This window comes from Oncorhynchus mykiss, chromosome 27, assembly GCF_013265735.2.
Source record: "Oncorhynchus mykiss isolate Arlee chromosome 27, USDA_OmykA_1.1, whole genome shotgun sequence".
Lineage (NCBI taxonomy): Eukaryota > Metazoa > Chordata > Actinopteri > Salmoniformes > Salmonidae > Oncorhynchus > Oncorhynchus mykiss.
In genome coordinates this window covers 15,768,226-15,795,257 of record NC_048591.1, presented here as the reverse complement: position 1 = coordinate 15,795,257, position 27,032 = coordinate 15,768,226, and the positions used below count along the sequence as shown (strand labels likewise).

General features: G+C 43.4%; 2 protein-coding genes across 2 annotated transcripts in view; one reads left to right on the top strand and one right to left on the bottom strand.

Annotated features, from left to right (window-relative positions):
* The window catches only part of LOC110507626 (schwannomin-interacting protein 1), a 355,356-nt gene extending 336,303 nt beyond the window's left edge, over positions 1–19,053 (bottom strand). Inside the window, exons 1-5 of the mRNA XM_036965812.1 lie at positions 19,016–19,053; positions 18,662–18,752; positions 8,033–8,100; positions 5,675–5,761; positions 37–184 (exon numbers count right to left, since the gene is read on the bottom strand). Coding sequence (XP_036821707.1) covers positions 37–184; positions 5,675–5,761; positions 8,033–8,100; positions 18,662–18,752; positions 19,016–19,038 — 417 coding nt within the window. The 5' untranslated portion in view covers positions 19,039–19,053. The remainder of the gene's footprint in view (positions 1–36; positions 185–5,674; positions 5,762–8,032; positions 8,101–18,661; positions 18,753–19,015) is intronic.
* Positions 19,054–25,875: 6,822 nt separating this feature from the next.
* LOC110507085 (P2Y purinoceptor 4-like) lies at positions 25,876–26,883 on the top strand. The gene has a single exon (XM_021586958.1). The coding sequence runs from the start codon at positions 25,876–25,878 to the stop codon at positions 26,881–26,883; it is 1,008 nt and encodes a 335-aa protein (XP_021442633.1).
* Positions 26,884–27,032: the final 149 nt, after the last annotated feature.

Genomic DNA, 27,032 nt, shown 5'->3' with positions numbered 1-27,032 from the left:
TTGCTTATTCATACCACCAGAATCTCTTGGTCTTACCAGAGAGAGGTCCTGGCCAAACTCATCCATCACAGCCGTCTGGTAGGACTCCAGCGACTCCGTCCCACACTGATGATGTGTACGGTTCTCACAGTCCCCCTGCCAGCTTTCTCTGCGGTAAAGGGTGGCACGCCAGGCACGCTGAATTCTGGGTAGAAAAACAACAAATATATAAATTACACATAAGGAAAGGTCACATCTGGAACTGAAATTTGAGATTGCCTGTGCTGTTGTTTTTTTAATTGAAATTAAACTGTACAGACCACAATATCAGTATCATTATAAAGTGCCTTCGGAAAGTATTCAGGCCGAGGTCAGGTTAGATGAAGTGAAAATGAACAGGCCTCAGTAAAGTCCTGTCTAGCAACAAAGGTATATTGGCTGTCCAGATGTTTTATTTTTATTTTTTTTATTTTTTTTATTTCACCTTTATTTAACCAGGTAGGCAAGTTGAGAACAAGTTCTCATTTACAATTGCGACCTGGCCAAGATAAAGCAAAGCAGTTCGACACATACAACGACACAGAGTTACACATGGAGTAAAACAAACATACAGTCAATAATACAGTATAAACAAGTCTATATACGATGTGAGCAAATGAGGTGAGAAGGGAGGTAAAGGCAAAAAGGCCATGGTGGCAAAGTAAATACAATATAGCAAGTAAAACACTGAAATGGTAGATTTGCAATGGGAGAATGTGCAAAGTAGAAATAAAAATAATGGGGTGCAAAGGAGCAAAATAAATTAATTAATTAAATACAGTACGGAAAGAGGTAGTTGTTTGGGCTAAATTATAGGTGGGCTATGTACAGGTGCAGTAATCTGTGAGCTGCTCTGACAGTTGGTGCTTAAAGCTAGTGAGGGAGATAAGTGTTTCCAGTTTCAGAGATTTTTGTAGTTCGTTGCAGTCATTGGCACCAGAGAACTGGAAGGAGAGGCGGCCAAAGAAAGAATTGGTTTTGGGGGTGACTAGAGAGCTATACCTGCTGGAGCGTGTGCTACAGGTGGGAGATGCAATGGTGACCAGCGAGCTGAGATAAGGGGGGACTTTACCTAGCAGGGTCTTGTAGATGACATGGAGCCAGTGGGTTTGGCGACGAGTATGAAGCGAGATCCAGCCAACGAGAGCGTACAGGTCGCAATGGTGGGTAGTATATGGGGCTTTGTGTAACAGATGTGAAACGGCTAGCTTAGTTAGCGTGGGCGCTAAATAGCGTTTCAATCAGTGACGTCACTTGCTCTGAGACCTTGAAGTAGTAGTTCCCCTTGCTCTGCAAGGGCCGCGGCTTTTGTGGAGCGATGGGTAACGATGCTTCGAGGGTGACTGTTGATGTGTGCAGAAGGTCCCTAGTTCGCGCCCGGGTATGGGCGAGGGGACGGTCTAAAATTATACTGTTACATTGATGCTGTTGACCCGGATTACTGGTTGCTGCGGAAAAAGGAGGAAGGTCAAAAGGGGGGTGAGTGTAACAGATGTGAAACGGCTAGCTTAGTTAGCGTGGGCGCTAAATAGCGTTTCAATCAGTGACGTCACTTGCTCTGAGACCTTGAAGTAGTAGTTCCCCTTGCTCTGCAAGGGCCGTGGCTTTTGTGGCGCGATGGGTAACGATGCTTCGAGGGTGACTGTTGATGTGTGCAGAAGGTCCCTGGTTCGCGCCCTGGTATGGGCGAGGGGACGGTTTACTGTTACATTGATGCGGTACTGTTACATTGATGCTGTTGACCCGGATTACTGGTTGCTGCGGAAAAAGGAGGAAGGTCAAAAGGGGGGTGAGTGTAACAGATGTGAAACGGCTAGCTTAGTTAGCGTGGGCGCTAAATAGCGTTTCAATCAGTGACGTCACTTGCTCTGAGACCTTGAAGTAGTAGTTCCCCTTGCTCTGCAAGGGCCGCGGCTTTTGTGGCGCGATGGGTAACGATGCTTCGAGGGTGACTGTTGATGTGTGCAGAAGGTCCCTAGTTCGCGCCCGGGTATGGGCGAGGGGACGGTCTAAATTTGTACTGTTACATTTGGTGACAAAACGGATTGCACTGTGAAAGACTGCATCCAATTTGTTGAGTAGGGGAGGCTATTTTGTAAATGACATCGCCAAAGTCGAGGATTGGTAGGATGGTCAGTTTTACAAGGGTATGTTTGGCAGCATGAGTGAAGGATGCTTTGTTGTGAAATAGGAAGCCAATTCTAGATTTAACTTTGGATTGGAGATGTTTGATATGGGTCTGGAAGGAGAGTTTACAGTCTAACCAGATACCTAAGTATTTGTAGTTGTCCACGTATTCTAAGTCAGAGCCGTCCAGTGTAGTAATGTTGGACAGGCGGGTAGGTACAGGTAGCGATCGGTTGAAGAGCATGCATTTAGTTTTACTTGTATTTAAGAGCAATTGGAGGGCACGGAAGGAGAGTTGTATGGCATTGAAGCTTGCCTGGAGGGTTGTTAACACAGTGTCCAAAGAAGGGCCAGAAGTATACAGAATGGTGTCGTCTGCGTAGAGGTGGATCAGAGACTCACCAGCAGCAAGAGCGACCTCATTGATGTATACAGAGAAAAAGTGAAAAGAGGATACTCAGCATAGGAGGAAGATATAAATATATGTGCTTGTGTAAATATGTCTTTGCGGCTGTTTGACCCATTGGGTGAATAAACTTGGTTTGAGCTTTGACTAGTTTTCCGTTAGTTTTTCACTCTGTTTGTCAGAACCTAACAAAATACATACACTTGCCTATCCAAGGTCCCACAGTTGACAGTGCATGTCAGAGCAAAACCCAAGCCATGAGGTCGAAGGAATTGTCTGTAGAGCTCCGAGACAGGTTTGTGTCGAGGCACAGATCTGGGGAAGGGTACCAAAACATTTCTGCAGCATTGAAGGTCGCCAAGAACACACTGGCCACCAAGACTTTTCCGAGAGCTTGACACCCGGTCAAACTGAGCAATCGGGGGAGAAGGGGCCTTGCAAGGTCAGGGAGGTGACCAAGAACCCTATGGTCACTCTGACAGGGCTCTAGAGTTCTTCTGTGGAGATGGGAGAACCTTCCAGATGGACAACCATCTCTGCAGCTCTCCACCAATCAGGCCTTTATGGTAGAGTGGCCAGGCGGAAGCCACTCCTCAGTAAAAGGCACATGACAGCCTGCTCGGACTTTGCCAAAAGTCACCAAAAGACTCTAGAAACAAGAAACAAGATTCTCTAGTCTGATGAAACCAAGATTGAACTCTTTGGCCTGAATGCTAAGTGTCACGTCTGGAGGAAACCTGGCACAATCCCTACAGTGAAGCATGGTGGTGGCAGAATCATGCTGTGAGGATGTTTTTCAGTGGCAGGGACTGGGAGACTAGTCAGGATTGAAGCAAAGATGAACAGAGCAAAGTACAGAGAGATTCTTGATGAAAACGTACACCAGTGCTCTCAGGACCTCAGACTGGGGCGAAGGTTCACCTTCCAACAGGACAACGACCCTAAGCACACAGCCAAGACAAAGCAGGAGTGGCTTCGGGACAAGTCTTTGAATGTCCTTGAGTGGCCCAGCCAGAGCCCAGACTTAAACCTGATTAAACATCACTGGAGAGACCTGACAATAGCTGTGCAGCAACTCCCCATCCAACCTGACAGAGCTTGAGAGGATCTGTAGAGAAGAGTGGGAAAACTCCCTAAAATACAGGTGTGGCAAGCCTGTTGCGTCATACCCAAGAAGACTCGAGGCTGGATTCACTTCCAAAGGTGCTTCAACAAAGTACTGAGTAAAGGGTCAGAATACTTATGTAAATGTGATATTTCAGGTTTTTCTTTTATAAATTAGCAAACATTTCTAAAAATTTGTTTTTGCTTTGTCATTATGGGTAATTGTGTGTAGATTGATGATGGGGAAAAAATGATTTAATCCATTTTAGAATAAGGCTGTAACCTAACAAAATCTGGAGAAAGTCAAGGGGTCTGAATTCTTTCCGAAGGCACTGTATGTTGTACAAGCACATTCTGACATTCTCACTGCTCTAGGTCACACACAGTGGAGGAGAAGGAAGGGGAGGACCATCCTACTCAGTGAATTTAAAAAAAAATGTAAACATTAAACATTCAAAAAGTTATCCTTTTTAGATAAAACTATACAAAATATATGAAAATGTCATCAAATAACGGATTAAAACACACTGTTTTACAATGAAGGTCTACATTAGCTTTTAACAGCACTCTGTAATATAGCACCATGGTGTGGCCGGAAGACAGCTAATTTCCGTCCGTTCACTTGTAGGCTAGGTTGCAGCAACCTCATGATGGGTACAGGGCAAATTCGAGTATCATGTAGTAGCCTACACCTATCGATGTTAAATTGCGCTGGGTGAATGGAAAGTGAATGACAGTCATCCAATATGCTGTAATAGAGATAAGGCCATGCTCAATAAAAATAAAATAAATGTCCTCCCTGATCTTAAATGGCACCGACCACCGCTGACATACATAGAGGAAATCTAGTGGGCATTTATTTCTACACAGCCCTTAAGTGATGCACTTCCAAATGTATGGATTAAAGCACAAGATAAAACAGATTAAGTTTAACTTTGGTTAAGGGGAAATGAAGCCCATGATAGAGTGAGGACAGTGTCTGCTGGGTGATACAGTGATTCCCTCTGGAGAGTGGAGAGAGGCTTGATAACCACTTCATAGTGTGGCATATTGCATTTTTTCCCTTTCTCTCCTTCTCCCACACTTCATCTCTCTCCTTCATTCTCTCCTTCATTCTCTCTTCCCTCTCTCCTCTCTCTCTCCTCTATCCCTCTCTCCATTTCCAATAACCCCAGCTCCAGGGTCCAGGGTGATGTGTAGGATCAATTACCCGATGGAGAAACACATTCACCTCCAGCAGAGCAGGGAGCCAGCTGAGCCAAATGGAACAAATTGAATTAAGCCATAACCCACCGCTTCAAAACCCATAGGTTTACTCTGCCCACCTCCCTCACTTCTTCTATAACCCCCTCTCTTTCTACCTCCCTCCATCCATACCCACACCAATGAATTTCCCCCCTCTATCCCTTGTTCTGTCCACCTTCCTCCCTCCATCTCTTTCTCTGCCTCCATACACTCTTCAAATGTGTTTATTTTATCCCTCCATACCTCCCGCTCTCCATCCATTCCCTCCTAAATGTGTTTACTCCAGCCTCCTAGTCCTTCCAGAGAAGGCAGCCTGGGGCGATAGCTGACCCCCTATTACAACAGCTATAAAGGTTGGGTTCATGTTCCTCTCACATGGTGTTAAAGGTAGGTGTTGGTTTCACACAAACGCAGATGAACTCTGATCCTGCCGTAGAAAGCCAATCAAAGGGTGAATTGGTTTAAGGCCACGGTGGGATTGATGTCATCACCACTACAACCACAACAACACACCTGGGAATGGATAGGAGACAGGAATACACAATGACAGAGGGGAGAGGGGGACACACCTGACCATACACAGGGGTGCATGTACACACACACTCACACACATAACACAAACTATTACATACAAGGAGAAAAACAAAAACAACATTTACAAACACTTCCTCTATTTACATGTGTACCACTACCCACCCCCCTCTCTCTCTCTCCACAGTGCCCCCTCCTGGTGGTGTGTATTAAACACAGTACAGTACTACAGGTGGTACTCACACAATGGCCTTGGTCTCCCAGTAGCGCTGATGCTCAAGGCAACGAGGACTGTTGTCATCCTCTTCCTCACTCCTCAGGTAAACATTTCTACAGGGACACATAGTGGAAGAACAGTCAGGGACAGGGAGGGTCATGACTGTCCTGTGAGGATCCGAACGGGTCAGATAAGCTTTACAATAGATAACTTCAACCAGACCCCCTCTCACCCGCAGAGGTTGACAGCTCATGCCCTGTTGTAAATCAAGGACAGAACATTCAGCTATGTCTCTCTCCAAATCCACCTAAGGAATGTGCATTTGTTTCAACACACTTTTCCCACTGAACCTCTAACACAAGCGAATACTGGAAGAATATTTCTAACATAGAATGTGGGGAATGGTCAGAGGTGATCTAAAGAATAACAATGTCCTTTCGGTTGTTATTTTATGATGTCATTAAAAATATTATAAAATAAATACTGTAACTTGAAAAGTATGTGTGTGTCCATCCGATGCGTTGTGCATGAAATATGAAAAATGATGAAAGTGATTTTGTTAAGAGAAGGATGTGATTTTAGAAATTACAACAGGAAATTGTTTCTAGAACTTTGTACAAGTAAGTAGTCACCACCCCCTTGAGTGAGGTCAGAGAGCGTGTCAGCCTGGGGGAACCACCCTTTTGAAGAACAGTATAAAATTATGGGTTAAGAATTAACATATCAGACCAGAGAGATGTTGAGATGCAGCTCACATTTAAAGTGGTTTAAACTTGGAATCTGAAAATGAGGCAGAGACAATGAAGTCACCTCCCGGACAATCACTGGTATGGCTGATTAGCTGTCCTAAGTAAAGTATGTAGAAAAGCGAATTTAAGTGGGACCATTCTACTACTCTTTTCAAATCACTGTAGTACGCTACTCTCAACACCCAACTGAGAACCATCGACACGGATGGCTAGACTATCTTCAAAGAATCATCTTCCAGAGCGAGTGGAAGTAGAGATAGCTCTGTAGTTCTGTTCAGGACAACACCACGGGTCGACAGAAACCGGGTGATGGCAGAGGAGAGCAACAGTAGAAGACGGGTGGGGACCCCGTTTGGAGAATCAGAGCCTTAGCATGCCGCAAAAAAAGGACCAACAACCTTTCCAAAAAGGCCTGTTCTGGCAGAAATGCACGAAGAACCAAGACATTTACACGAAAATACATTCATGATTTCTTACTCTGGGCGGCAGTTCGTGTGCAAAGTATATGATTGCTGTGAGAGAAGTTTCTAAAATGTACCAATGTTAAGTGTCTCTGTCTCTGTTTCGCCCTCTCCATGTCTTTTGTAACAAGTCGAGGTTATGATGATTAATAAGTTGACTGTTTATGGATTTGATAGGTAAAGACCTTTAGAGTTTCATTCGGGAGATCGTAACTCTTTAAAGAACCGCTCTCGATCACACACTTGGCCCAGCGTTGTCCGGGTTAGGGGAGGGTTTGTCCTTGTCCCATCAGGCTCTAGCGACTCCTGTGGCGGGCCGGGTGCATACACGCTGACACGGTCGCCAGGTGTACGATATTTCATCCTACACATAGGTGCGGCTTGACAGGGTCGTGTTTCGGGGGACGCACGGCTCTCAACCTTCGCCTCTGCCGAGTCCGTACAGGAGTTGCAGCGATGGGACAAAACTGTAACTACCAAATGGATACCACAAAATTGGTGAGAAAATAAAAAGATAAAAACGCTCTCGTGGTGCCCCAAATCCTAATGAGTTAATTGTTACATGATTAATTTAATCGGGTAACAATTAAACATAGATAGGTTTTTACATTTATTTTTTACCCCTTTTTCTCCCCAATTTCGTGGTATCCAATTGTTTTTAGTAGCTACTATCTCGTCTCATCGCTACAACTCTCGTACGGGCTCGGGAGAGACGAAGGTTGAAAGTCATCCTCCCTATGATACACAACCCAACCAAGCCGCACTGCTTCTTAACACAGTGCGCATCCAACCCGGAAGCCAGCCGAACCAATGTGTCGGAGGAAACACCGTGCACCTGGCAACCTTGGCCCACCACAGGAGTCGCTGGTGCGCGATGAGACAAGGATATCCCTACCGGCCAAACCCTCCCTAACCCAGACGATGCTAGGCCAATTGTGCATCGCCCCACGGACCTCCCGGTCACAGCCGGTTACGACAGAGCTTGTGCGCGAACCCGGAGTCTCTGGTGGCACAACGCCCTTAAACACTGCGCCACCCGGGAGGCAAACATAGATAGTTGATTAGATAAATAACAGTGATCAGATTACTGAAAGTAAAGTCACGACAGTGCTAAGGCACTTGAAAGTAACATTCACTGCTGTGTCGAGTAGACGGTTGGTTAACTGTTCTTTACCTCTCCATCTTATGCACTTGTTGTCCTCCACCATGGTTGCAGAAGCGATGGTGCCTCTTCTCTTCCTCCTACACAGGATCACAGAAAGACAAGAGCAGTTTCTTCTTGAACGGAGGATAACAGGGAAGATGAAAATATTGCTGCAAGATTCAGTCATAACTCTGTCCTGGTGTTACACCGTCTGTCTGCAACGTTAATACCACCTACTCACACTGTCTGGTAGAGCACTGAGGGAGACAACGCAACTACACTCTCTTTATTCTGTCTGGTAGAACACTGAGGGAGACAACGCAACTACAGTCTCTTTATTCTGTCTGGTAGAGCACTGAGGGAGACAACGCAACTACAGTCTCTTTATTCTGTCTGGTAGAGCACTGAGGGAGACAACGCAACTACAGTCTCTTTATTCTGTCTGGTAGAGCACTGAGGGAGACAACACAACTACACTCTCTTTATTCTGTCTGGTAGAGCACTGAGGGAGACAACACAACTACACTCTCTTTATTCTGTCTGGTAGAGCACTGAGGGAGACAACACAACTACACTCTCTTTATTCTGTCTGGTAGAGCACTGAGGGAGACAACACAACTACAGTCTCTTTATTCTGTCTGGTAGAGCACTGAGGGAGACAACGCAACTACAGTCTCTTTATTCTGTCTGGTAGAGCACTGAGGGAGACAACGCAACTACAGTCTCTTTATTCTGTCTGGTAGAGCACTGAGGGAGACAACGCAACTACAGTCTCTTTATTCTGTCTGGTAGAGCACTGAGGGAGACAACGCAACTACAGTCTCTTTATTCTGTCTGGTAGAGCACTGAGGGAGACAACGCAACTACAGTCTCTTTATTCTGTCTGGTAGAGCACTGAGGGAGACAACACAACTACACTCTCTTTATTCTGTCTGGTAGAGCACTGAGGGAGACCACACAACTACACTCTCTTTATTCTGTCTGGTAGAGCACTGAGGGAGACAACGCAACTACAGTCTCTTTATTCTGTCTGGTAGAGCACTGAGGGAGACAACACAACTACAGTCTCTTTATTCTGTCTGGTAGAGCACTGAGGGAGACAACACAACTACACTCTCTTTATTCTGTCTGGTAGAGCACTGAGGGAGACAACACAACTACAGTCTCTTTATTCTGTCTGTTTGTTGAAACTTCTATTCTCTCAGTTCGCTTTCTTGTTGGAATGATAATGCAGACATTTCGATAATGACCAAGAAGATAGCACTGCAGAAAGGAGGAACATTCAGGATAGCAAGCAGGGTCAAAACACACAGTCATACACACACACACAACACACACACACACATTTGCAGTTTCACATGTAAAAACACTCCACGTGTAACTTTCACTTTAACATGTAGAATTGCAAGTTCAAGTGATAAACAATCATGTGAAAATCACATTTGCAATTTCAAGTAAGAAAGTAAGAAAACGTTCACTTTTTTATTTATAGGGCGGCAGGTAGCCTAGCAGCTAGAGCGTTGGGCCAGTAACCGAAATGTCGCTTGTTCGAATTCCTGAGTCGACAAGGTGAACTGCTCCATGGTCGCTGTTAATGAATGCTGACCCTGGAAATGACCCAACTCTCCGAGCGTGTCTCACGGGGAGTTGGGATATGCAGAAAACATTTGCATTTCACACTTGTGTATAATACATATAAGTACATGTGTGAAACAGGACAGATATAAGCACCCACCGTATTGCTATTTTATAGGGTTTTCACATGATTGTTGTGAACTTGCAATTCTACAGTACATGTGTGAAAGCGAGATTTACACATGCTGTTAACATGTGAACTCTAATAAATGTAATACATGTGAAATGTGAGCTCAAAATGTGAAAACAGCTAAATGCAATTTGGGAGTTTTATTTGTAAGGGCACACATACACACACAGTATGCGCCCTGGCTGCTGGCAGAGCTGATAGGCCAGCAGTGAATGGGAGAGATGTAGTGAAGTGGCTTCATGAATACATCCATCTGTCAGTCCTGTCTAAGTGAAGGTTCAGGGGGGGTGGCACAGCACCCACAGGCTCTCTGCCTGGCAGACACAGACAGGGCTGGCCCCTTGCAACTGGCCCCTGACTGGCTCCTGCTTGGCCCCTGTGGCTTCTCTGGCATCTGCACATCCTGACTGCCAACAAGCTGCACATTGCTAACACACACACATAAAGAGAATATTCTGAATTAGGGCTGGCAGAGTTTACAAGTTAACGCAAGTTAACTTTTGTAATTTTAGTGCACTCATTTTAATTATCGTGATTAATCGCATTGTTTGAAAACATCCTAAATCAAATAAATCTACGCAGCTAAAAACAACAATGTGATGTGAAAACAAGTTGACTTTGAGGTTACAAAAGTCTGCTTTATCAATCTACCACATTTTGCTAACCGTTACTTTGGACAAAATCAACACGTTCAAATTGTTGTAATGCTTTTTATACCCCAAAAATCTTGAATTACAGCTCAATTTGAGCCAATTCTGAATTTGCGATGAATCGTGATTAATCAGCATATCCTGCGATTAACATGGTTAAATGTTTAAACGTTTGACAGACCGACAGAACTTTGAATTGAACAGTCAGTATTCTGAGTTTGAGAGAAATTGATCATAAATATACATTGGAAGAGAACCCCAGTGTTTGTCCTCTTGGTCGAAAGGGCAAGACATTGGTTTCTCACCTGGGAGAAACCTGGATTCTAATCCTGCCGGTTACAAATGGACACACATGTTAAACGCAGAATATAATTTAAATCTGAGTCATGTGAAAAATAAACATATGCATAATTAACATGTGAAAAATCCATGTAAAACCTCACGTGTCTGAAAACCACACCTGACTCCTAAAAAATGTAGGTGAAAAATGCATTTTTATTATTTATTTTGTGCCATTTTGCACGCGATTTGATCATACATGTGTCTGAAAACAGCTCCTTTCTGTTATCTGAATCATGCCATTCTGAATGCTCCTCACTCTCTATTCAGTACAGCCAACAGGGATTTCCTGTTCAGAAATACTGGGGAAGGGCCAACTGTAGGCTAGCCTATTGTTGAGGTGCACATCCTTGTGTATAATTAAAACAACAGTATTTGTTGTTTTGAACGCACTGAGATCATGTCTTGCATTAGAGATTCAACTTTTGCTTGAAATCTCCACTGAGCACCAAACACAAACAGAACTCTCAAACAATCTGTCAACTTTGTAGCGTTTGTTTATGTGTGCACATACTAGACTACACAAATAACTTCTCTGTAATACACTGTATCAATTTCTTGAATCATGTGAACAGTTATTTCAATCCCAACCTGTGTTTGTTGTTTGCCATCTACCGTTGTGTTTCGCGCCACTGTTCAAAAAAGGATGCACTCGCATTACAGCGAAGAAGGCGGGACCAAAAGTTAGAGAAAGCTGAATTTTATGCAAATACTTCACGATATCGCAACACTATTGACCAATCGAAGCTCACTATATTGTCTAGCCCCTACTGGATTGGCTGTTTATACCTAGCACTACCTAGCATACCTTCTAGCTTGCTAGCACCCATATGAGGGGAAGATAGCGTGGCTATCCTAATTATTGTTTTATGTGGAAATGCACTGTTACATGGGGAATTTTACTAAGCAGCACTTGCCCGGCCACGCTAGCTTCACCCTCATGTGGGTGCTAACAAGCAAGCAAGCTAGGTAGTGCTAGGTATCAACAGACATTGTCAGCCAATATAGTAGAGTCTGGAAGCTATAATGACTTTTGTTTGGTCACTCGCTTTGCGATTTTGTGGAAGATTAGCATAAAGTTCTGCTCTCCCCAACTTTAGTATCGCCCTGTTCAGCTCCCTGGCCCATGCTCGCTTCGCTCAACGATCCCCACCCACTCTGCTTCTCTTTGCATTCCTTCCATTGAATTTTAATGGCTTCCGATGTTTCACCGCACATTAGCGCTCTATATTAACACCGGCCATTGGGCTACATTTCCTCATTATGCTGGGTTGGTGACGTCAGTAATTCTATTGGTATATTCCGTTTTGGATATATGTTGTTCCCTTGCAGATGTTCCAATCTGCTATACAGTAGTCTGTGACTGCAGTTATTATTATTGACGTTGTTTGATGTGTAAATGCAAGTCTATTTGCTTTTGTTATGCGCATTTTGACCAGACATTCATTGTTCACTTTTATGTTTTTATGCTATGGTTTGCTCTGTGTGCTCAAACACTCCTAACCAGACTGACTGATCCTGTTCAACAATGAATACGACCAGTTCTACACAGAAACTCTTTTTAGTCAAACTTTTCGTTTCTCCTTTGTGTTTACCATTACCCCAGTCAGGAGGATAAATGAGGATAAGTGTACTCAGATTCAGCCTGGTTATTTCGGGAGTGACATTTTTCACACGTCTCTGAGGGGGTGTCTGTCTGGCTTGTGTTTGACGACATTGATTGACTGTCAACTTCAGCCAGGCCCAGACGCAATGGATGTAACAGATATGAACATGAAGGGAGGTAGAGAAAGAGAGATGGAGAGAGAGAGGAGGGAGAGAGAGAGAAGGGAGAGGGAGAGAGAGAGGGGGAGAGAGAGAGGGTGGAGAAAGAGAGAGAGAGAGGGTAACAAATGAGCAGAGTAAGACTAGATGCATAACTTCAGAGGGACTGTTTATAGGCATCTTACGGGAAATGTGATATGCGGGCCAACGATAGCCACCATAGATCTATTTCTCTTCAAAACATAATATAGAGGAGGTAAGATGGCTCTAAACAAGCTACATTACACTGCCTTGAATTAAACAGTGAGGCAGTGAGAGGGGAGAGAAGGAAGGAAGGAGGAAGAGCGGAGAGGGAAAAAAACAGCACACACAAGCGGCTCCCCCGCCCTTTAATTGATGAGTTATTAAAATCATTATTTCTCAGAGGCCCAGTTCTATCAGAGAGATCGATGGGAAACACACATCAGAAAAGTTGAGTTTGCGCACACACACAGTGTGTGAGGAATGGTCTGGTGGTTGCCCTTCAGACTATGGTGTCGTCCCCCGTCCCTGACACACACACACACACACACACACACACACACACACACACACACACACACACACAGAGACAAGGAAAACACATCACACGGGTGAATTGATGAGAAGAAAACAGACCAAACAGAACACACTAGCTCAGGTTTATTATAGAACACCATTGCATAACAGGTATGACATGTTATGTTTATTACACAGAGGAGAACAGGAGAAGAGAACACACACTGAAGAATGAAACACACAGGACAACAGAACACACACACACACTCACAGACACAAACATCTGTGAGTGAAGCGATGTAGAGTATGTGTCATGGCTATCAGTCGGCCGGAGGAAATGTCCAATCGGGGAAAAGAGCTGTATCAGTAGGGATGCTCGTTAGTCGGAATTTTGGAAATCAATTTACATGAGCAGCGCTGGCAGGAACGGATGTATGGAATGCAACACGTACTCTATCACGGCTTCTGAGTGTGAAAAGGGTCTCTTAGAATGTAATCACTTCCACTAAGAGGGATATGTACATTTAATGGACACAATCATATGATTACAGGGCTTGAGTGGAGACTGGAATAATTTATGTGGATGAAAGGCACCTTGAATGTAATGGCCATGAGATAAAACAGCAGCAGTGGATAGATGAGATTCTTCCCAGTCCCACTCTCTGTGTCAATAGGAACCTATCTGCAAGGTGGGGAATAGGGGGGAGATGGACGGACGGACGCAGACAGACAGACAGACAGACAGACAGATGACAAACAGATCAGATGACAGACAGGATGACGTGTGTAATAACCCACATTAGTGGCCAGGATCCCCTGACAGAGTGGCAGTTGCACACACATCAATAGAAAGGCCATGGAGGGAGGTGGAAACTGATCGACGAAGCAGCGATAAGGAGCTGCCTCACCTTGGAGGCGACATCAAGCATGCAGATATGGAATTCATTTCATATCTATAATTAAGCAGTTCATCAAGGGTGAGACAACCCCATTTTCACAAGGGTTGGAGATAGCCCTGGGTTTATGGATCCAATTCAAAGATATCTGCTCCCCTGAAATGCATACTTACAGTACATACTTACACACAAACACACACACACACACACACACACACACACACACACACACACACACACACACACACACACACACACACACACACACACACACACACACACACACACGTCCAGGCTGGATGCATGAGAATGGGATGTTAGGGGAATATGGCGATGGGAGAGATGATGAGGAGTGAGGGAAGGAGTAGAAAAGGCTAGTGAGATAGGGGGAGTGAGAACATGGGAGAAAGGGAAGAGGGAATAGAGAGAGAGAGGGATGGGTGGGGTGATGGAAGAGGTGAGAGAGTGAGAAAATGATCATATGGTCTATCAAAATATAAAATGGAGCGGTTTGGACTATTCCCTTGGTGCAATTAGCAAGTGGAGAGCTGCTTTGGTAAACATATGGTGAGAGGGAGAGAGAGAGAGCGAGAGATAGAGAGAGAAAGAGGAGGGGCAGAGCTGCATGGTTTCACACAGTGTCAGAGAGCCTGGCTCTCACAGTGATCAAAGACTGAGCTCACTCATTTAGCCCAAACCAGTCTTCCAAGACATGCTAATGAGTTGGAATGTGAGTGAGCACTGCATTGCCAGGAGAAGGGAAGTATGTGTATGTGAGTGGAGAGTGGAGTCCCACGGGGAAATGGAGACGGCACCCAGCAGAGTGGAGTCCCACGGGGAAATGGAGACGGCACTCAGCAGAGTGGAGTCCCACGGGGAAATGGAGACGGCACCCAGCAGAGTGGAGTCCCACGGGGAAACGGAGACGGCACTCAGCAGAGTGGAGTCCCACGGGGAAATGGAGACGGCGCTCAGCAGAGTGGAGTCCCACGGGGAAATGGAGACGGCACTCAGCAGAGTGGAGTCCCACGGGGAAACGGAGACGGCACTCAGCAGAGTGGAGTCCCACGGGGAAATGGAGACACGATAATGTACTTCTGAAATATGACCCCCTCCTTCACACACTTTTACAGTAGATCTCACTACCGTACCAACTCCACTATGCAGTAGTTCACTGTCATGGATCCTGTAAACTACATGTTCAATGGGATACAGTGGACCAGTGCTCTTCACTTCTGATCCACAGAGTGTGATGTGCGTAGACTTTTGTTCAAGCCCAGCACTAGACCTGATTCAGCTGTAGACAAGGGTTTAATATTACAGTTTAAAAAGGCGAGTTATTGCAGGGTTGGGACAATTTCAAAATCCCAGCATACACAAAAGCACACACATCATACATGGGAGCAAACCACGCTCACATTACAAAACAATGCTCACATTACAGCTATGTGTACTGCTCTTTTGAAGGTGGACATGCTAGCTAGCTGTCGTGTGGATACGTACAGCTTGTTCCAGGGCAAAGATACAAAGAACTTCAGATGGCCTTGAAAGGCCATGTTTTTCACTGATGGTTGTAATCAAATCAAATAAAATAAAATGGTATTGGTCACATACACATGGTTAGCAGATATTACTGTGAGTGTAGCGAAATGCTTATACTTCTAGATCTCAACCCCATAGAAAATCTTTGGAGGGAGTTGAAAGTCCGTGTTGCCCAGCAACAGCACCAAAACATCACTGCTCTAGAGGAGATCTGCATGGAGGAATGGGCCAAAATACCAGCAACAGTGTGTGAAAACCTTGTGAAGACTTACAGAAAACGTTTGACTTCTGTCATTGCCATCAAAGGGTATATAACAAAGTATTGAGATAAACTTTTGTTATTGACCAAATACTTATTTTCCACCATAATTTGCAAATAAATGTGATTTTCTGGATTTTCTTTTCTCATTTTGTCTGTCATAGTTGAAGTGTACCTATGATGAAAATTACAGGCCTCTCTCATCTTTTTAAGTGGGAGAACTTGCACAATTGGTGGCTGACTAAATACTTTTTTGCCCCACTATATGTATACAGCATTTCTCCAGCACGGGTGGAAGGTTATTTATGTAAATACAGAACAGCAGGGGTCCAAGCACACTCCCTTGTGGCATTTAATTCCCCACAGGTACCTGGGTTGACTGCGTGCTTTGCAGTTTAGTGTACTCCCTCCGCCCCTGTAAGTATGATGTGAACCACTTGATCGCAGTGCTGTCAAAGCCTAGTTTGTCAAGCTTTCTCAAGAGCGTGTGGTGGTGAACAGTGTCAAATGCTTTCTTCATATCCAAGAAGTGTGCTGCTGTGACCTACTGACGGTTACATGCACCCACTGTAGTCCTTCAGGACTAGTGAATATCACAACATGTCCAACATGTTGCGATGTCCTCTTTCCAATCCTGTTTAAATAACCACTGTATAAATGGTTGACAACACCACCTGCTGGCTGTAAAACTCTGCTTGCTGATTGATATACTTGGTAATGGAAGGATGGATGGTTGGATAGACAAATGATTGATGACTTGGTAATGGAAGGATGGATGGTTGGATAAATGAATGATTGATGGCTTGGTAATGGAAGGATGGATGTTGGATAGATGAATGAGTGATTACTTGGTAATGAAAGGATGGATGGTTGGATAGATGAATGAGTGATTACTTGGTAATGAAAGGATGGATGGTTGGATAGATGAATGAGTGATTACTTGGTAATGAAAGGATGGATGGTTGGATAGATGAATGAGTGATTACTTGGTAATGAAAGGATGGATGGTTGGATAGATGAATGCAGTTCCCAGGGTCCTTATCCAGCACATTAATCTCAGGCAGGTGCATTTGCTCCAGTATAGACCAATGACCTGCACGTTTCTATCCACACATTTTTCGACAATTAGTGAATAGTATTCTAAGCAGGTCCTCCTTGTCTTGGCTTTATAAACATCCTCTGGTAGCTGTATGGGCTAGAGGGTATTGATTTCTTCACACTTTACAAAATACTAATCAAATCAAATAGTTTGCATCTGGCTGCTGATTGGAACAGTTATGAATTATTGTTGAGTGGATTAATGCTGTGGGTAACTAACCCCAGTTTGTAGTTGCTAAGACCTTACCAAGTTAGAAGATCTTATAGCCCATTATCCTATCCTGCAGGAGTGTAAGAAAGCAATAAAAATAACCAAATTTATCTAGAATGAGAGTGGGAACAACCGAGTAGCCTATACAACTGAAAACTAACAAAGTGGAGAGGGATGAAAAGCACAGCGCATTATCACAACACTGACAGCATCAGTATAACATATCACAGAGCTAGAAGATGCGGGATCGGGCAGTGCTTTCAGGTGCGCGTGCGCTCAATACCCCCGTGCGCGATAATGCGCTACACTACATCATTGGTATTAAATATACACGAGCTGCGCGCGGCCAGGTGGATTGGTTGCAGTCTAACACATGCGCACGGACACACACACACATGCATGGACATGCACAGACACACACAGACCAGTAGCTCAAGCATTGAAAGTTGTTTCTTCCGCTGTGTGTCAAACTGTCAACTTTGGTGTGAGTCATGTAACTGTTATTTGTCTACGGCATATAGACTTGTTTAAGCAACAGCTATTCCCATTATTGTCGGTCTAATCACGAGGATAATTTTCAATAGAAATAACAATTACTGTGTGAACCAAAAGTGGTGGAATTCTGCTGGTCACCTTCATGTAATTCTTATGCACAAGTAAGCCTAGTTTATCTCATTCAATGCACTAAATGAATCAGATTTTATTCTGAGATTTAATTAAGGAGTGAGAGGTCGCCTGCATTTGCCTTTTCTCGGCTGGAAATTGAAAGTCGGAGTGTGGAGATTGGTGGATAGGGTTTTAATGAGACCTTTACAGCTGCGGCTGGCAGATGGAGAAAAGTGCCAGCACACGACTCTAAACCAACGATGAATGACACACCGAATTGCTTCAGTCTACTGTTTTATTTGAAATGGCTGGCAAAGCCAGTTAACAAAATGACAGTTGGAAGACAAGGAAAGTATGTGTGTGTGTGAGTGAGTGAGTGAGTGAGTGAGTGTGTGTGTGTGAGAGAGAGAGAGAGAGAGAGAGAGAGAGAGGGGGGGGGGGGGGAGAGTTGTACTAACTACACGACCAACAACTACACTACAAATACAGGGCTTCGCTGTCCATGGTGCTGAAAGAACAACTCCCAGCCCTAATTCAACGGGTTGGGCTTGGTGAAACTGAGTGCTTGCTTGGAAGACTTTTAAGTTTTACTGTAGGCTACCTTTTGCACAGTAGACAGCTGTTGAACGAGACTAGAATTATGTCATAGTAGTCGATTCCAGTGGAACTGTTTATGTTATATTTTAGGAAAGCTTTGCCCATTGGATTCCGCAAAGACTTATTTGAAAAGACTAAAGACTTATTGGATTCCTCTTCACACATTATCAATCCCAGCAATGACCAAACCAACTGAAATCAGCCCATGCACACACAACGACAAGACCAATAATTAACCCAAATCCATTTCAAAATCATACAACTATCATATGTAGGTTACAGAATAATCGTCAACATGTCATAAATCACCATAGGCTACAATGTAATATTTAAACGATCGATGTTAACGCATTTGAAACAACAACGGGATCGCTGGAGGCTGGTGTTTAACCTACCTGGCTGATGCACAGGGCAAGACGTTTCCCTTCCCGCGCGCCGCCGAGACTCCCGCCACGCAGCCTCGTGCCTTCTCCTTGATACATGTTCCTGGAACGACACATGCAAAAGTTATGTCAATTAGCCTAATATCTACATTTACACAGTAAAATACAGATGTCTCCGAGTGAGAAGCAGGTGACTATAGTAGGTCTCTCCGCAGAGATGCTGGTAAACATCTATAGAGCTTGTTATGCAAGCTAGAACGTGATGCAGGATTCCATCACTCAAACTAAGTTATAACAGAATATGTCACTTATCAAACACCCACGACGGGTTCATCGCTGTGATATCAGGGTAAGATCTTGACTAACCGATAATTGCCGGTCCTGAGCATAGCTGCCTCTTTCCACCGTCAGATAAAAAACAGCAGTGGAGAAAGTAGAGAGTGGAGCAGCCCGACAGTCAGACAGAGCCGACTTGGGAATTGTTCTCTCATCCAATAAGATGTTTAGGTCGTGTATGATTTATACCGCGTGTGTGTCGCGGCAAAGGGGGAGTAATTGAGCGCTGTAATCAACGTAAATAACCAGTTTGTTAGCTCTCTCTGCAAAGCATGGCGTTAAAATATATATTCTCATTCAAGGGTAAGCGGGGGGGAAATTACAATCCTCATGTGTCGCCAGTGGACGTACAGGCGCCACTCATGGAGTAAGACACGGGAGATGAATATGGGCACATAGAATGAATCACATGTATTTATTTGACACTACCCTACTGTTGAAGCTGCCCTTGAGGTGCCCTTGTTTTTGATCATTATTGGGCAGGTTTTTCCGAAAAGTCCTCAAGAAAATCAAAGCATGTTGATGATACATTTTGTCAATGTAATGACAGCAAATCGCTGCAGGAGATTGTGTTATATATGACGCCATGACGATGACGTCATAGCACCCAACCTTTTAAATAGGCGGCACAAGGAGCCAGACGTTTCACCGGATGTATAAATCTGAAGCATCTGGTTGGAGTGGTTGGAATCTCCACCCCCCACAACATATGGTGAGGAGAGGAAGCCCATTGGCCGGCAGTGGGAGAGTATGAGATGGAACTGGGCTGATTTTCTCATCAAAGAAAAGCCATCCGGTACAGTTCTCTGTGCCCAAAACTAAAATCTGTTATGAAACAGAGTGCACTAAGTTTTGTAGATGTGAGTTGAAAAAAAATGACTTTGTTTACAAGGAGTGCAATGGCGAATTGAGATCTTGCACACAGAGAAGGCGTTACCTAACGTAAATATGTAAATACATACTAGAACACCAAAGGATCTCGCTAGCTCGTACTTGACTCTGCCCACCTCCTTGATGGTTCTGCCCACTATGCTTTATTTGCGCTGATTGAAAACGACACAGATGAACTATCTGGGTTAGTTATACATATACTTTGTAAGTGGCTTGAGATGGTCTGGGTAGACTGACACTCTGTCTCCAACAGAGACAGAGATGTTATTATGAATGGCATTAACTTGGAAAAAATGTAATGAATTCTTCATCAGCTTAGCTCCTTGGCTTAGCCTTTTTAGGTGTAGCTTAGTGTGGTCTTATTGAGGTGAGTTATGTTAGGTTTTACATAACTTAAACCAGGTAAGTCAAGTGGACAAAAACTGGTACGGTTTGGAGAAGTGTGTTTTGTTTCTCCATTTGTTACAGAGCAGCCAGCAGCAGAAGTCAAGGAGTTGGAGTGTCTGCCGTCACAACTATGGTATTTTCCGGGACTAGAAACATAAACTTCTCTCTGATGAGTAAGGTAAGAAAAGTGGATATGTTCACCACCAACATCGAATCCTCAAGATGTGCATTTCGATCAATAAATATGGTTTCTGTGTTACAGTTAGACACACACACACACACACACACGGCAGCTACTCAGAGGAGGAAGGGGAGTACCGAAATTCATAAATACAAAAACAGTTGAATGTTAAAGTTATCCTTTGTAGATCACCAAATAACTGAATAAAACACTGTTTTGCAATGAAGGTCTATAGTAGCCTTAACAGCACTCTCCGGGGTAGCACCAAGCTGTAGCCGGAGTACAGCTATTTTCCATCTTCCTCTGGGTATATTGACTTCAATACAAAACCTAGGAGGCTCATGGTTCTTACCCCCTTCCAAAGACTTACACAGTAATTATGACGACTTCAAAGGACATCCTCCAACGTATCAGAGCTTTTGCAGCATGAACTGACATGATGTCCACACAATCAAAGGATCAGAGAATGAACCTAGTACTGAAAGCATAAGCTACAGCTAGCTAGCACTGCAGTGCATAAAGTGTGGTGAAGTCAATGTTCAAGGTGAATGGAGTAAAGCGGAGTCAGGCGCAGGACACAGGTTTGAGTAAAGCCACGATATTTACTCAATATCAACAATAATCCAACAAGGAACAATGAACATGAACAATCCAGAACACGTACACGGAACACCTTGACAAAAACAATCACGCACAAAACAAAAGGGGAAGCCAGAGGATTAAATAAGGAACATGATTATGGAATGGAAACCAGGTGTGTACAATGAAGACAAAACCAAACGAAAATGAAACATGGATCGGTGGTGACTAGAAAGCCGGTGACGTCGACCGCCGAACGCCGCCCGAACAAGGAGAGGGACCAAGTGACAGGTGAGTAGTTCACTCAAAGAGAGAAAGACAATTATTTGAACAGTTTTGAACAAATTCATTTCTTAAAAGGTTATGAGAAGCAGCAGAGAGAGATAGCAATATTTTGTTGTATTATTTTCTTCTTCCTAATTTACCTTTCACTTACTTAGCTAATTTAGCCTACTCAACAATCTGACTCAAAACAGAGAGGAATGCTATTTATGTTTGCTAGCTGGCTAAGGCTATCCAACACTGCAACTCTTACAAGTCAAGGTAAGCTTTTTGTTTGATTAATTTATTGCCACTGATAAACTCTTTGCTGTACACTGTACTGTGTGATTGTACACATGGATTGGATTGTGGTTTTAGTTCTAGTAGCTATGTTGACTATGACGTCAGCTAATACGGTGACAGTTCGCGGTTAATGGTTATGGTATGAAGGTTTAGCTTCGATAGGCTTTTTCCGCCTAGTAACAGACAGCTGTTGTGTTGTACACTGAAGTCCACAAGCAAAGGGAAAAGGTGAGAGGAGGTGAGCACGTAGATGTGAGAAGGAATTACACAACGAGCAAAGTGATGAAAGTAAACTGTGTGTGCAGGTGTATTCATTACGCCAATTCTGTTCCAAACGTTTCTTAAACAAAAGCAAACAGAATGAAACGTTGATGGACATACCTGAATTTGTTCTATAGAAACTCTCCTTCCTACCCTGTTTACCCTGTTTGGACTAATGATTACACCCCAGATCAGCTAGGTATAGGCAAGCGTGTGTTGAATGTGTCACTGTCTGTCACCTTGATTACTCCAATTTGTCTCTCGAACTGTGCACCTACGCTAAAACCTTTCATTTGTAAGCTAGGTTGTAGCAACCCTCATGATGGGTCTATATAGGGCAATTCCGAGGATCATGTAGTAGCCTAAACCTATCGATGTTACATTGAGCTGGGTAAATGAATATGAATAACAGTGATCAAATATGCTGTAATAGAATCATGCTAAAAAAAATGAATAAGCTATCTATGAAAAGCTGAGACTCTCACGAACACGCTGTTGTTTTTCTCTATGATGCTCACAAGCTACACGATAGTCGTTAGAAAGTAAGAGGTTCTTCTACATAGAAGATCATAGGAAACCCCAGGACATAGTGTCTATAATACTGTAAGAGGTTCTTGTACATAGAAGATCATAGGAAACCCCAGGACATGGTGTCTATAATACTGTAAGAGGTTATTCTACATAGAAGACCATAGGAAACCCCAGGACATAGTGTCTATAATACTGTAATAAGCTCACATAGTTGCTGTCACAAACTCCAAACTCCTCACAGTTGTCTCTGAATAGTTGAGCAAACAATTGCTGTACTTACAGCCTTCAGAAAGTATTCATATCCCTTGACTTATTCCACATTTTGTTGTGTTACAGCCTGAATTCAAAAGGGATTACATATATTTTTCTCCCCCATCTTCACACAATATGCCATAATGACAAAGTGAAAACATGTTTTTAGACATTTTTGCTAATTTATGGAAAATGAAATACAGAAATATATAATTTACATAAGTATTCACACCCCTGAGTCAATACATGTTAGAATCACCTTTAGCAGCAATTACAGCTGCGAGTCTTTCTGGGTAAGACTCTAAGAGCTTTGCACATCTCGATTGTGCAATATTTGATCATTATTCTTTTTAAAATTCTTGAAGCTCTGTCAAGTTGGTTGTTGATCATTACTAGACATTTTCAAGTCTTGCAATGGATGTTCAAGCCAGTTTATGTCAAAACTGTAACTAGGTCACTCAGGAACATTCAATGTCGTCTTGGTAAGTAAGTCCAGGGTATATTTAAGTGATAATGACCGAGAAGTGTTTGGAGGATATATTGGCATGGGTGTTGTTAGGCTCGAGACGAAGTTGAGGATCGGCAAACAGTGCCAAAAATCCTCCAAGCACTGGCTTTGAGGGAATTTATACAACTGTTTAGCAACATATTCAAATAAGGATTGACATATTTTCATTAAAAACGTTATTTTTATACAATTTTTCATACTATTTCATCCTTCCACGAGATATAGTCCTGACACAAATCTCAGGTTGCTACCCAAGCCGGCTGGTCATTCGTTCTATCGGTTCGGTTGCCAGAGATGTGACCCAGTCGTTAAGTCTTTTTGTTCTGTATCTATGGACCCAGTCGTTCGTTCTAAATGTTCCATTGCCATACTGGCTTGCAACGTTCTTATCCCTTTCTACCTAGCCAACTACGGCTAACTTAGTCACGTCAAACAGTGCAGCTAGAATAACTGCAAAGTAGCTGCATTTGCATTTAAGCTGTTTACTAGTGACATTTATTTGGATACATCCATAACAATGAGCTAATGATGCACAATTTCGCCTGGCATAGAAAATCTGCTCTCTCATCAGGAAACTGTTATTCAGAGGAGCTAGCCAACAACACAGCTACAGTAACACGATCACTTCAAACTAAAGCTGGAAAGACTGCAAACTAGCTGCATTTCGTTTTACCTGTTTTCTATTGACATTTCTTTGTATATATCCATAACAATTATGCCAGCTGATTCATGATTTCGACTGGCTGAGAAAAGCTGTCTGTCAGTCTGTCTCGTCCCGACACATTCATTACTATGGGAGGGCTGGAGATCAAATTTCAATATTGAAACAATGTTGTAAATGTCAGAAAATATAATGCTAGTCTAAAAGAAATGAGAGATAATATCTAGAGGCTCTTTATAGTGGAGATCAAGTTTATATATTGCCTGGCTGGGCTGATGAGACAGTGTATTGCGCAGTGAGATGGCACAGAATATATAGGCATTTCAACATCATAGTTTTAGCCGGTGGTAACTTGTGGAATAGACACTGGCTGGAATGCGGTTTTAACCAATCAGCATCCAGGATTAGACCCACCCATTGTATAATTGGTCTTGTGTTTTAGGTTATTGTCCTGCTGAAAGGTGAATTTGTCTCCCAGTGTCTGTTGGAATGAAGACTGAACCAGGTTTTTCTTCTAAAACTCCCTAGTCCTTGCCATTAACAAGCATATCCATAACATGATGCAGCCACTACCATGTTTGAAAACATAAAGAGTGGTACTAAGTGATGTGTTGTGTTGGATTTGCCCCAAACATAACGCTTTGTATTCGAGACATTAAATTAATTTCTTTGTCACATATTTTGCAGTTTTACTTTAGTGCTTTATTGCAAACAGGATGCATGTTTTGGAATATTTTTATTCTGTACAGGCTTCATTCTTTTCACTCTGTCATTTAGGTTAGTATTGTGGAGTAACTACAATGTTGTTGATCCCTTCTGGTTTCTCCTATCACAGCCACTGATTTAAAGTCACAATTGGCCTCATGGTGAAATTCCTGAGTGGTTTCCTTCCTCTCTGGCAACTGAGTTAGGAAGGACACCTGTATCTTTGTAGTGACTGGGTGTATTGACACAACATCCAAAGCGTAATGAATAACTTCACCATACTCAAAGGTGTCTGTTTTATTTTTTACCCATCTACCAATAGATTTTTACCCATCTACCATCTACCAACCTCCCTTGTCTTTGTTGTTGAATCTGTGTTTGAAATTCTCTGCTCGACTGATAATTACATGTACAGTGATGAGGTAAGTCATTCAAAAATCATATGAGCCACTATAATTGCACACAGATTGAGCCCATGCAACTTATTATGTGACCTATTGACTCAAGACATTTCAGCTCTTTATTTCTAATTAATTTGTAAATATTTCAAAAAACATAATTCCACTGACATTGTGTGTAGGCCAGTGGCACATCTGAATTTAATCCATTTTAAATTCAGGCTGAAACGCAACAAAATGTGTAAAAGTCAAGGGGAGTGAATCATTTCTGAAGGTACTGTGAATTCATGTTGATCAGGTTTTTCCTTTGGTGGCCCTTGTATTTTTTATTGATATTTGTCCCAAAAAATCATGAATGCAACTTTTAATCTCAAGTTGTTTTTGTGTTCTACTTGTATCCCTGGTTGTCCTGAAATAAGTGAGGCTAATTATAAGGGCTGGATATTAAGGAAGATAAATGAAAAGCCCATTTTTGTTGGGGTCTCGGAACTGATAGGGCTAATAGAAAAAAGTGTGTGTGTAACATTTGTCTACAAAGCTACATCTACACTGTCACTGGAAGTACAAGAAAATAGTCCTGATCTACACATATACCCTCTGGTAACCCACAGACTCTGCTGTGCAAGGTTTATGTAGCCCTGGTAATAATCGATTCCTGGAGCGCGTCCTTTATTTGCCCATTAGTCCAGGAGACGTTGATGCCTTAGTAATGGCACACAGGCTAAGGCTTGGGTAAAGAGACACAAGGCTTTAACAAACAGCGATACAAGCATTCAGTCATTTTAAAGCCGGGTACATCTCTGGATGTATCAGTCTTTAGGCAGTGTGGCATGAGAGCTCATGCTGGATATCACTGAAGACAAGCTTGGGTAAACCCAGGTGAAAGAGGCTCTCCAATGGAGACCTGAGGGAGGAGACGAGAGATCAGTTGACTTCAAAAGACATCCAGGTGATCTATGTGGCTGTGACAATATGAATGGGAACAATAACTTCACCTTGTGTCCGATCTCGGACTCTTATAAAAGGATCCTGCTCCCACTGACCTACAGCCTGGTGTTTGTTCTGGGTCTGACCCTAAATGGAGCACTGCTGTGGGTGATGTGCTTCCGGACCCGGACCTGGAGCTGCTCTGTCATCTACCTGACCAACCTGGCCGTGGCTGACCTGCTGTACGTGCTGTCCTTGCCACTGCTCATTGTCAGCTATGCCATGGATGACGTATGGCCCTTCGGTGACATAATCTGCAAAGTCGTCAGATTCTTCTTCTGTACGAACCTCCACTGCAGCATGATGTTCCTCATGTGCATCAGCGTGCACCGGTTCCTCGGTGTGTGCTACCCGATTACTGCACTCCGGTTCAGGACCAAAAACCTGGCTGTTTTGATGTCTGGCTCGGTTTGGGTCCTGGTGATGCTGGAGATATCACCAACTCTTTTATTTGCCCACACCGGGTTCATCAACAACATGACGGTGTGCTATGAAATGACCAACCCTGGCCAGTTGTATACTTACCTTCCTTACGACATGTTTCTGGACGTGGTTGGATTTATGGTACCTTTCATGATTATTATAATCTGTTACTGCTCAATGATGAGAGTGCTCTACCGGGCTGGAAGGGACAACTCACAGGTAGGGACAGAGAATCTAAACAAGTCCATACGCACCATTCTGGCGGTGTGCTTGATGTTCGTGCTGTGTTTTGTGCCTTATCACATTGCGCGGATAGTGTGCCTGTTCATACGCGTCTATGTGTCCAGTGACTGTAGAGTCATCAACTTGGTGATGATCGGCTATAAGATATGGAAACCCCTGGTCAGCTTCAACAGCTGCGCAAACCCACTGCTGTACTTCCTGGGTTCAGACAGGCAACGGAAGCAGCTCTGGGCCCAGTTATTTAGGAGTAAGATGGTCCATCCCTTGGTGTGCACAGTACAGCCAGATATAGTACCCACCGTGTCTGGTACTGCCAGAAATCAGTGACTGATTCCTTTTTCTCTGCAAGTCAGAATTCTTATTTGATTTTAGTAGGTGAATGGCCCATTTTGTTCTACGCCTTTTGGCACAGAATTACCCATTTGGTCAGGCAGCCCTGCTACATACAGATGGGTCCATCTTAGCCTCTACTGGAC